At 43.5% G+C, this 12,896-nt stretch overlaps 1 protein-coding gene across 1 annotated transcript in view; it reads left to right on the forward strand.

Moving 5' to 3' along the window:
- Best2 (bestrophin family protein) overlaps positions 1 to 3,491 on the forward strand; it is a 43,848-nt gene extending 40,357 nt beyond the window's left edge. Inside the window, exons 6-10 of the mRNA XM_076392297.1 lie at positions 52 to 183; positions 256 to 363; positions 477 to 737; positions 893 to 1,151; positions 2,335 to 3,491. Coding sequence (XP_076248412.1) covers positions 52 to 183; positions 256 to 363; positions 477 to 737; positions 893 to 1,151; positions 2,335 to 3,416 — 1,842 coding nt within the window. The 3' untranslated portion in view covers positions 3,417 to 3,491. The remainder of the gene's footprint in view (positions 1 to 51; positions 184 to 255; positions 364 to 476; positions 738 to 892; positions 1,152 to 2,334) is intronic.
- Positions 3,492 to 12,896: the final 9,405 nt, after the last annotated feature.

The raw sequence follows: 12,896 nt of genomic DNA on the forward strand, positions 1-12,896 counted from the left end.
GCGATATTTATATCTGAACAAGTTTAAACACCATTTATTTACGTTTTCCAGGTAGTCACGCTATCACTGTATGCGTACTTTTTCTCCGCCTTACTTGGACGACAATTTATCGAGCGTACGGACGTTGGAGGCGGAAAATATGAGGAACCCGACATGTATTTCCCGTTTTTCACGGCGCTGCAGGTGAGAAGCATGCACGATTGTAAAGCTGTAACCTGTTATTGCCTATCGATCAACTCGACGCATTCCTTTCAGTTTTGCTTCTACGTGGGATGGCTGAAAGTCGCCGAGGTGCTGATCAATCCTTTTGGCGAGGACGACGATGACATTGAATTGAATTGGCTCATTGATCGACACATTAAGGTACGGTATTCATTCACGCTGGAATTCTTACTACTCTGTTACTACTAACTTTATCTTTGCTACTTTATCCCCGCATAGTATCCAAGTATTTAATTTAACGCAATGTTCAACAGGCGGGGTACATGATTGTCGACGAGATGCACGAGGAGCATCCAGAGCTGTTAAAGGATCAATACTGGGACGAAGTTGTCCCGAAAGATTTACCATACACTGTAGCCAGTGAACAGTATCGACGAGAGGAGCCGAAGGGATCGGCCGAGCACTATAAGGTCAAAGACAGCGATGCTCTTTACGCGAATGTTATGTTGGGTACACAGATTCACAATCACGTTCAGCATCGCAAGGCTCACCAAGACGACATGTATGCGGATTATGTAAGTACTCGTCACGAGATGAACTTGGATCTATCGATATTCAAACGACCGTTTAAGCTTCCTGTTAAATCGTCTAACCAGTTTGCTGTCGACTCTCCGCCAACTCGTCGATGTTTTCACACCGGAAATCATACATTTTGCTTTATGTCCTGCAGGAAAGCGTTGACACACCGCTAGTCGAACGAAGAAAGAACTGGCTGCAGCGACAAATTACGCGAATGGGATCTGTGCGTAGTTCTTCCACCACTTACAGCAGCGGAGGTGGTTTCTTCTCGCGAAATCGCCACAACAGTGTTTACAGTAGTCCTGAAACTGGAGGCTTGCCACAGACAAATAATCCAAATCTTAAAATGTCGCTCTACGACCGATTGGTGGGGCGAAAGAGCATTCGTAGTCAACGCATGGGTCGACAAGGCAAGTATTCTGCGTGAAAAATATTTAATTATAAAAATTGAAGCATTAGTATATGGGAATAGCTTACATGATTACCTCAGCAGCGTAGACGTATGAGTCATGATTTATAACAATCCTAATATATTTATAGTCATGTTAACACATAATGGCGCATATTCTCTAATCACGTAAATTTTGCGTTCATTAAAAGATAATGCTGTAACCTTACATAATATTACAGCAGCACTTTCCACTCGCATAAACTAACGCCGATAATAGAAAACATGATTTAGATTCATTCTTTTTGCAGAGGAATTCCATCCAATGAGGTATTTTCCTCGGATCGTTCACGACGTCTTCATAAAGTCGCGTAAGAAAAAGAAGCGACAAGAACATGTTTGTTGAGTGGTAGTCGTGCCTCGTCCCGTCTTACCCATAATTTTTGCAGACATTTTCTTGCTCGACAGTTACGTTCCAACGTAACACGGGAAAAACTTTCAATGAAAGTCCCGCGAATATTCCTCTACTGCTTTCCCCCCTCGATTGTGATGGATTACGCAACGCGTAACCTTGTGTAACCCCAACAATTTCCGCAATCGCGAATCGCTGGTCTCGAAAAAAACTTTTCTAAGACCTTGTGCCTCTTTCTCCTCCCGTTCCTCTCACTTCCAGTTGAAGAAAAGTGCCGCATCGGGAAAAGTACCATGCAATTATGCTGGCGTCGTGTCGCGCTGCACTTACCCTGCCCTCTGTCTCGGCCGTCTGCCATGGCGAATAGTGAAAATTCATTTCCTCGTTCCATCTATGACCGTTTTCTAGCGGTAAAAGCAACGGTCAGTACGGAAATCTATGATCATCTTTAGTCTTGGTACCATTACCACCAACGCCGAGAATAAACTTAATCATTGCCTTAATCGAGTCGCGGCCTCGACTGTCCTGCCTCCGGTATCAATGATCCTTCTGTCGTTGATGTCCCTTATTGACTTCAGTCGAGGCTATACCTAGACTAGTAATTTGAGCTGTATATGATTATCGAGTGATGTCTCACACAATTAGATCGCGCTGTAGTTTCTAGACAGGTAGGAATAGAAAGTATCCTAGAGGATACCAGTTTAGGATAGCGGTATTTCAAGCGATCGTATTCCGAGTTGAAGAAATCGCAGCAGCTACCCAATAAACTAATTTAATCCCTGTCCGTTTGCAGGAACAATGACGAAGCTGAATTCGGTGCCAGTTTCTTTGAAGAACCGACCTCGCATACCTACGCCGGACGTGACGAAAGAGGTGATCGACCGTGAACAGAGATTAGCGCTATCGGCGACCAACGCTGCAAATATCGGAGCAGGCGTCGTCGGTGTAATACCTGCAAACGGCCATTACCCGACGGACCTATCACTAGTGCAAGTCGTGCTTTCACCTATTCAGGAAACAGAAGGCAGTCCAGCGAGCGGGAAGACTGGTGCCGCGGCCTTAGCGCAGGCTGTCTTATCTCCGACTTTGACCAGTGCGGGTCTGGTGGCTCCTGTCACTCTTACACCTGTTACAATGAGCCAGTTGACACAATTGGGCCTAGTGACGACGACCTCGGCATCTATGCTCAAGCCCAGCCACCAGCCCAGCAACATTCAAGCTACTCTGACCGAGGTGAACAGCAGCGAAGAGGAGGGATCGGGCAGCACCAGCAGTAGCATTACAGGGCAGGAAGATAGGTCCACGCCTTTAATGAGTCAAGACAGAAGCACGCCTCTGATAGGAGAAACGACCAGCCCTCTGGGCAGCAACGGTAGCTCGCCTACTTTCGACAGCTATAACGATCGTTCTCCTATTTTGATGAGCCCAGATAAATTGGGTTACGTGGTCGCCACGGTGCCAACCACTCAAGACAGTAGAACGGGATCGGATCCACGTGGTAGGCGGTCTGCCTCGTTACCTGGTCCACCTGTGATGCAGTCTAGAGAAGATAGGAGCATGTCTCTTCCCCATTCGCCGGGGCTTCAACCTAGAGAGAATCGCGCTGCCTCCGTATCACATGGCCACGAACCTCCCAACATAGACAGGCTGATAGTACAAGCAAAGCATGATACACGGCCGAGGACCAACAGCATCGACCATAACTTCTGTAGACCCAGTCATCGACTCCAGGACACCTCGAGGAAGGTCAGCAACGTGTCCTGCACCAATGCACCTCTCTCAGGTGGACTCGGGACGTCGCCTACCACGGCAACGACGATTATGCCTGCAACGACACCTGTCAGTGGGAGCAAGAGGGGAGAGGTGTATGTCTGACTTGACAAGTTTGGAAGAATGTCGTAGATTCTTTTTTTATTGCGTTCGATTCGATCGTCGCGTGGAATAGCGACGACCACGACACTTGCCTGAAAACCGATTCCGTCCATTAGAATGTGATGACTTCGTGCGTTTTGCACGTGGTGAGAGTAGGAAGTAATTTTCGCGCGCGCTTGCGAGAATAATGAGGTTTTTTATCGATCTATCGTATTCGTCCGCATCGACAATGTGCGAATCGGTGGACAATTGTCGAGGAAAGCTTCGAAACATTATGCCACTGCGCTGTAAATACGATCCTAACTTATCTCGTGAGAACCTTAGTCGATGAAAGTAGATAAATGCTACAAGAACTCCGAGTTGATGCGAAGGTTGAGTCACTGAATCGGATCCTATTATTTGTTGATCGCTTTGTGACGTATAGTTGGTACAGTAAATACCTACACCTGTTACAAGAAACGCTTTGTTACTGTATGTGCAATAAGGAGGAAGGGAATAGACGTGACAATTGTTATTCTAATTCTTCAGTTAGAAGCTTCATTGCTTGCGGAACAGAGTGACCTATGTCGCAAACATTTAGCGTACGATACACATAATATCATGTTTTTGTCGTCCTTGCTTCGCATTGAATATATCGTGATATTGTGATACGAACTTTTTTCTACGATACACGCAGGGGTAAAGTTTTTACGAGTACACGACGCAAAGGTGAATAGGATTTGTACTCAGGAAGAGTTTAGTTGTTTTTGTAAATAGTTGATCGTTGCGAGATGAAACAATGACGCGTCGTTTCGCGTTTTTTGCAGTCTGATGGAAGATGTTTTCATTAGCCTGCCGTAACCATATTTATTCGATGCAATATTATACACGGATCCTCGACGTCCTCAAACAGTTCACGAATGTCACGAAATAGGTCGAGTCCCCCACGGAAAATGACGAGTGCATATATGCATGTGCATGAACACGCAACGTTTGCCATATTTGCCATACTCGGAGACACTTTTGTATAAAATCGCGGATAATTCGAGTCTCAATGTTTGATAGATAAGGGAACAAGCAAAAAGTTACGCAACCGTATCCCTATTATTCCGTTTCGTGTTTCAATACGACATCATCGACTCGCCACGCGATCTTTACCATATTATTCCATAACTGTTAGATAGTATCTATTAAGTAGATTTTATCGATATGACAAGCTCATGAACCTGCACGCGTAAGAAGTAAGTGCAAGCAGCGGTATTCGAACAAAATACACCAAACAGGGAGAATATAATTTAAAGAGAAAGGTATTCTCGATACAAACTCCGATTCTTTTCCCTTTTTTACGTATAGAAGCATTTTTGCTTCTTAGCTGTCCTTATTTAATCTCGCGTTTTACTGAAACGCGCCGCAGCTCAAGTTTTTTTAATTAACTCGGCGTTGCTAGATCACTTAATTACAAGTAACGAAGGTGGGTGTGCGTTAGTGTATATAGTAGAGCAATTAAGTTAAGATTATTTGGTGTATGAGATTATGATGATGCTCAATGCCAACGCACGACGAGTAACACGTGATACACGTCGAAATCCAGTACTCGATCGTCTATGTCAATCGTAATTGTTCTCTGTCAACGATAGATTGACTTAGTTCTTCCCTTAGCTAGTAAAAGTTATAACTGGAAGTGCGAAATGTGTAAATACGGGCATATTTTTAATCGACTTGTTACATCATTCTTTCTACGTTCTCGAATTGAATGTAACTGAGTTATTCCTGTATGAAAGCATTAATTTAATGCAAAAGTCGTTAAAGTTTACGAATAACGACAATAAAGAACAATGCAATTTGTTCTCGTTGCAATGTGAATGGTCCCATACATATTTTCTGTTCCATGGTGCAATGTGATGTTCATGATGTGTCAGATCATAAACAGTTTGCCCCGGTCAATGGAGGAACAGGTATTAACGTCATCGCGTTTTATATCGCGAATATACAATTGTTTAGATTGTTTTCATCTTTGAGGGAGTACTCATAGGTAGTCAAGTGCTATAAGTATGTATATGTCTGTGGATTTCGAACAAAAGCGGGAGTGTCCAATTTTGTAGATATTTCAATCACAGTATTTGTATATAGATTACATTTCGCTGTCGATGGTAATACGTTTGATTTCGAGACTCTGTTTAAATAAAATATCAGTGAACGATTGTTTCGGTGCCCGAATTGCATCAGTGCGATGCAGAAAAAAAACCACTTTTAAGGATAGTAATACGTTATTCTTATTATCTATAATCTACATTAAAATAAACGTTCTAAAAAGTAATGAGAGATTATTATTTTACGTCTATTACATATACAAAGAGCTAAAAGTAATAAGAAATATTACTTTTTATTATAATCGAAGGTTGCGTATTGCTTAATAAGAACTGTTTGACGTATGTAGATGTTACGTCTGATAAATTCTAACCATTTTTCCTTCTATGTCATCATAGCCTCTACCGTTGTTTCACGCTAGTAGAATATCACTTTCTGTTGGTATAGATTACTAAAACCTAGTTACACGTTACTTTGGCTGTGTCCGGCAAGTCGATAAGAATGCCACACTTTTCAAACAGTTTATTTGTATTTAATTCCTTTTATATACATTTACGTTTCCGTTTTCCGTTTTCATTTCCTTTCTTGCAGTATTTCCCCGTAGGGTCACGATTCAACTGGACAGACAGTGCTAGTTTAAATTCAGATGGCTGATGGAATTGTATTCGCCACTTGAAAGACCACGCCCAGGTTGTTCGTCTCTGTGAAAGATATTCGTCGCGAGGCAATTTCTCGAATCGCTTCCAGCAAGAAAATATTCCCCCAAGCAACTGCTGTTTGGTACAGCGATGCTGGCCGATGTTTATAGCTTGTCCACCGTTCTCGAACAAATAGGAACGCCTCGTTCGCCGTTATCCACGCCGAACTCTCGAATATGTATGAGGCGTTAAATATTTATTAGGTGCACCCGACGTCACGGTGGCCATCTATCGTTCTTCCGCCAGTCAACTCGAATCACCCGGTAACGCTGTATCAGTTTGAGGAAGACCATCACGGGCTGAATAACTACTCGCTCGAATCTGGATCTAACATACCGGTTTCTTCATGGCGATACAGGATTTTCTTAGAAAGTATTAAAGCGCTTTCAAGAGTTTTTCAAGAGTCCAAGGGACTTCGAGATTCTGGAGTTCAAGAAACTCGATGAACAAGGTAATAAGTGGCAGCAATTGCTGTTGCAGAATCTAACTCGGTAACCTAACTTAAAGTAGCTTTAACGTTATATTAAAGGAATCGTAAAAAGTAAGAAGGGATATCGTCAGGTAACGACACGATTCGTGTATTTCCTGCTGGAGCACCACACCCGTTTATCGCGCGAAATCGCTTTCGGGACTCGGAGGATCGGCAGTTCTCGTGGTCGCGCGGAATAATAATAAATCATTATGCGTCTCACGGTTTATCAGATTAGCCGCGGTTGCTCGCGTGATGGGTGGCAGACGGCTCGTTATCAGCGACAGCATGTGTTTGCACTCAGCTATGGTGGGGATCCCTTTCCTTTATGGAGCCACCACCCTTGCTACTTCTTGCTACTTTCATATATCCTTCTCCGCCTCCTTTTCTCGCGCCTTTCTTTCGTTGTCTTCCTTTTGCCCCTCGTTTCTCTATGAAAGCCAGCTACCGAGGTGGCCAATTGCGCTGCAATGTCACTTCGCGTCTCATCTAGGGGGAAACGACCGCCGTGGACCGCCCGACGAAATTTTACAATGTCATCACGACATGGATGCGAAATCCGGTTTTATCAACGTCTCGGCGCATTCCTGAATATTGTAATCGTTAATGAAGATCGACGATCTTGATACAGATAATGAGGATGTCGATAATGTCGCCGGGATGCGACTTTGTTCGGTACGCTGACGATAAACATCGAGATCCTCCGATGGGAGCGTTCCTGCGGTGCATCGAACGATCCTGCCAACACTGCTACGCCTGTTAAGTGGACGCGAGACATCCGGTAAAAATCTACGTTATAAAGTCTGATTAAAAGCAACGCGGAGTACAGATAGCGGAAACAAATTGGGAAGATACGATGGTACATTTATCGCCGAACGTTTCGAGATAAACGAAGGTTTTATAAGACGCATTATCACATTCACTGACATATGTCATTATCACGTGGACGTACTTTATTCTTTTTCCTCTTGCTTTAACAACTTTAATTTAGTATGCTGTCCAATTAAGAGAATCGTGCAGCAATAACGATCAATCTAGGGACAAACTAGTGATTATTTTTGTGCAATTTCTTCAGTGACTGTATTTCATACTTGAGAATTCCTGATAAGACAGTTCCAAAGTGACTGATCGAATGTTTGTTATCAATAGTTGTAAAGGACATTCAGTTTCAGTTGTTATTGCTTTGTTTCCTTATATGTTGGAGGATTTAATAAGTTTTAGAATTGCTCATAAACTAGTAAATAAAATACGTTATTTCGACCTGTTAATAGCATCTGCTTAACATAATATTTGTTTAACTTGGAAAGGAGAGTGTAATACTGAACTTACATTTTCTGTAATGGAGAGATTTCAATACTATCTTCAATATTACCTTCATTATGTATATATATATTGACAATAAGTGCCTCAATGAAGAAATATAATTATACACACACATCTGAACCGAAATTGCAGTACAGGGGAAGATAGAAGCTCGCGATTGGTAAAATGTCCAAGTAGAAAAGATAGTGGTCCAGGCAATAGCAGCGTTGTGTCGCCACGTCTTCCATGCGTGGGTCGACGATTGCAGCCGTTGGTCTCGCGACTTAACGATTTCCAACGACAAGGTATGAACTCGAGGAGAACGAGCTTGGTGCCACGAGGATTTCACGGATGTCGCGACGCAGTCGGGAGTGGGTGGAACGTAGAAAGCGGAGTAACGTGAGTTTAACCACCCCCGAGATCGGCTCTTTAAACTCGACAAACTTTTGATGACTAGTTCTCGAAGAGAAGGCTTAGCCGAGTAATCTACTAGCCGATAAAGATAATCTCGTGCGTTGTATTCGTGACATTTACAGACTGTCGGTAGATCTCGTTGTCAGTGATTTTCAGGTGTACATATTTTATACTTTATTCAACTTCATTCGTGGCTAAAGTTCATGACTCCCAAGAAACCTGGGCGAAGTCGAGGTACTAGTTTCTTTCCTTCACGTTGTTGCTACTTCCTTATAGGCTTTGCTACATTGTTGCATAACATCGACAAACTTCGTCCGTAGAACCGTGGGCATAGATTCCGGTTATTTGCACGTGGTATGTCGAAAGGGACGTGTATACGATCTTAAGGCGATTTTGTTAGGTTGTTTAGGAGGATTGTCTGCAAAATCAGAGGATTCATTCGTTGTAGAACGATTCCTCTGCTGCAATGACGATGGAATTGGCTTATGGTCGGCTTTTTCAGACGTAATGTCAGTGGTTAGAAGCTTGGAGTGCTACTCTGCGGTCTGGTGGCCGGCGATGGTGGGCGTGGGAATCGTAGAAACAGCGAGCACACGTTTCGACGTATTCCACCTTCGATTCCGTTCGGCGGGACAGCTATTCCCCATGAATCTCATCGAACGTGACCCAGAGGCTGGACGGGGTGATTGCTTCTGGCAAAAACTACACCCACCACTTCGATATTCGCTAAACTCATCATCCACTTTTCCGTGATCATCTAGGCTTTTGTAGCATTCGTGGCATCTTGTTTCGCGTTGGACGTGAAATTAGAAACGCGTGCATCGACAGCCAGATAAAGTGTATCTATAAAAACTCAGGTATTGAAATGCAACGGGATTCCCTTGGAAGCGTGTGTCAGTCGTTACTCATGTCGAGTACCACTTTTCTCCTATCGTTCTATGATTTAATCCAGAGGGTCGATTAGCCCACGATTGACGCCTACGCCGACCAGTTTCGACACGCAGTGGATTAGAGATTATTCGCAGTCGTTGCCTTCTGAACCGACCGTTCAATTATAACAGCGCAATAACCAAACGATACGCACTAAAGACCGTGTACTCGCTTTCGTCGATATCATAATCCTCTCGTCAAGCAGCGACAAAGACAAACTTGCTTTCTAATGTTACCATAAACGTTTGGCGTAGTTTTAGGGAACGTTACGAGCCAGAATAATTAACTCGCTGAGTATCGGTTTGCGTCTGGCAGGTGGGCAAGCAGGATAAATCCGTTTCGCAATCACGAACAATAAACGCGCTTGGGCGTTTAACTCGTATAATGGTGGCCCATAAAGTATCCAAGTACCCAGACCAAGACGTTTCATATGCTTCATCTGTCTGATCTCACCAAACGAGAAACATGCGTCTCTGCAAACATGCGAGTTGCAGTCAAAAGATTTACATTAAATTTGAAGATGATTCACACTAATTGTATTTAATTTGTTGCCACTTAATTTGATTTACCGCCTACGGGTTTAGGGGAAGTTACAATGCGGTGTTAAAGATTTTTTGTCAAGAAAACTGAGGAGCAACTATCCACGGAAGTTGTGCTGCCACCACGTTGGAGAAGGGGCGAAAAGATGAGCCTCTTACTAGATATTTGATCTGTTCTAACGCTCCGTAAATCTCGGCCCGTTCTCAGCTCGAGCGAAGAATTGTTGGGTACCGGCAATAAATGGACTGGACGAACGTACCGATCTTTTACAGATGTATACCCACCATAAAGCTCGCCAGAGTACCTACGGACCCTACGTGTCCTGCGTGCGAGCTCGTATAATCGCGCTAGTCGCGACGTGTTCGCTTGATTCACGACACCCCGGAAGCGAAGTGACTGCGATACGAAATGTCATGACACCAGACAGTCGGCATCTCCAAGCCTCCTATGAAACCCCATAAATCACAAACTACAAAAGCGACTGTTCCAACATTAGAGACTACCTCCGCGACTTTTCCACAAAATATCCTGGAATCGTTCTACGATTCAAGAGCCTCTCGGCTGATATCGCGAAGGTCTGCCTCCGAAGCTTCAACTCATCTTTCGTCTGCCTGTTCGTTCTTGTGGCCGACGCGGTCGACCATATTTGGCTGCTGGGAGAAACCTTTCCGAGATCGTAGAGCTTCTGATAGTTAAGGATTACTTTCAAACACCTGCGCGTGGGTTGTAATTTTAATGCAATCCTCGCGAACGTGACAGAAAAATGTATAATGTGATAATTTGAAATCGTTACGAGTAAACTAGGCAAGATTGCTGCATTTACACCTTTCGGCGTTTATGTTTGTGTATTCTAACTCTACACCAAGCCACGCTTAACGCTGAGCAATATCATCCGTTGGTATCTGTACTTGCATACTCTCATGCGAAAGCAGCAATCATAGCAGTGGTGCAGTGGTAAACACTGACCTCACGAACAAAAGCAAAATGATGAATGATATTGTCCTCTATTTAAAACGCATTTTTCCCTCGACTAATCGCATAATCTGTATTACAAACCAGATAACAATTTCAATTCATATCTTCCTACATGGACCAGATATTTATCGTAGAAATCGTCCAATTGTGAGTTGGCTGAAGCGAGTGCGCGCCGTAAACGGCACCGCGGAAATCGTTTCGCTGGCAAGAAACAACGAGCCAGCCAGGCGATATCGGTTATCTGGCAACGAAGTACGCGTCTTATCGCCTCCATTCAAAGAACTACAATAATCATACACTTTGCGTTCACAAGAGAATCTTCGCGTTTCCGTCCGTGAGCTGCGAAAGGGTCGTCGGGATTCGAGCTCACGAGCTGCAGGAAAGGGAAAAAAGAAGAGGAACAAAGGGGAAAGGAAGAGGAAGGGAAGCGTGTGTCGCGCGTACCAGAACCTCTGTGGTCCTCGTGGCAACATCTGTCAACCGGGTATATATACCTGACAGGCCGATAAACTGGCTGACGGAGCCACGGACCCGCCTTGCATTATGCAACCGAGGCGCGCCGGGCTTTTCTTTTCAAGGTGTTCAGGAGAGGCAGCCAGTCGGCCGGGCAGGCAGAAAGGCGAGCAAGCGAGCAGGAGAGCAAGCATGCCAGCGGGGCTTGGCCCTTTCCGTACCTTCTACCACCTGCGGCTACGAAAGGACCACAACGCGAATATTATTATCCGGGTGCAGCCACCGCGACCGAGCGAGATCGCCGATCTCCACGTCATCTTCTCACCTTCTTCCACCTCCGTCTTGAATTAATTGTCGTGGAACGATGCAACGATTAAAAGTTTCTTACGCGTGCTCGAGTGCTGCGCTACGAGAGCCAGGAGCCCTATGAGAGGATTTAAAGCGGCCCTCACACGGATCGCGACATGCACGTTTATTCTCAAGGCGACTTGAATACTACGTCCATGGTTAGGTATTTATTCTGGTGCTCATAAGCTTGAATAAGAGAGGAAATCATTGAGAGAGAAGAATTAGCTTGAGTTTGTCCTTTATTATGTTATAAAGTGTCCTGTAATCTTTTATTCAGTAGTATTGATTGCCGTGTGTTTAAAGGCAACGCGTGTTTAAAGTCTTGGTCTTCAGGCAAGCTTCCAATTTTTGTAGATATTTATCCTAGGGGAACTAATAGGATTAAGATACGGCGTCTGCGATGCCTGTACTCTTTCCTTAATACATTTACTTGTTCTTCGTTGTCTAAGAAACCGCTGCGAAATCTCTCACAAATTATACTGTGAAAGAGGATTATAGAAGTATCTTGCTTTGAATGCTAAGACATTTATAGTAAACTAATATTTGAGGTAGTAATTTCAAACTGATACTATAATATACACAGTACTGTTTATAAGAAGCTTACGGAATCTGCAGAAGAAGCTGTTAATGTTATCTTATTAAGAACGCTATGATTGATTTTTGTTATTATGGTGAACTTGGCGGTGGTGGAAACTGAATGTGAAAAGGGTTAGCTACAGATTCTTTTCTTGACCTATTTCCCGTGCTCGTGTAACCTTACAAATTCGCTTTCACAAAGGTACGCATACCTATGCAAAAAACACATAAGTATTCAAGAATGAGAGACTTTAATCATGTACAGAGTGTGCTAGAAAAAAGGAATCTTTTTTCTAATTAAATCAATACTATTAAAAATTCTACAAGATTTCTTCTATGTACAAATGTATTGATTAAGTTTCAATTCAAATATTTTGAAAGCTACTGAAAAAATAAGGAATGTATTTCAACACTTGAATTATATATATATCTAAATTGAAAAAAAACTATTTTGAAAAGTTTAAATAGTCTGCCTAAAACAAAGACAAATTAAATTTCACATCAAATCCCAATCTTGAGACGCCTAGATGAAAAGAATCTCGGTACACCGTGTATATTTCTCTCCCGCCCTACCGCCCCCACCGTTTCATCTCGGAGCAACATTGGGGGTGGTTGCATCGGCAACATTGCACTCCGCAGCGTCGCATTACGTTTATTAACCTAACCTTAGCCGGATACATACACGAACACATCCTGTGCACAGGCGAGGGC

This window comes from Calliopsis andreniformis, chromosome 2, assembly GCF_051401765.1.
Source record: "Calliopsis andreniformis isolate RMS-2024a chromosome 2, iyCalAndr_principal, whole genome shotgun sequence".
Taxonomy (NCBI): Eukaryota; Metazoa; Arthropoda; class Insecta; order Hymenoptera; family Andrenidae; genus Calliopsis; species Calliopsis andreniformis.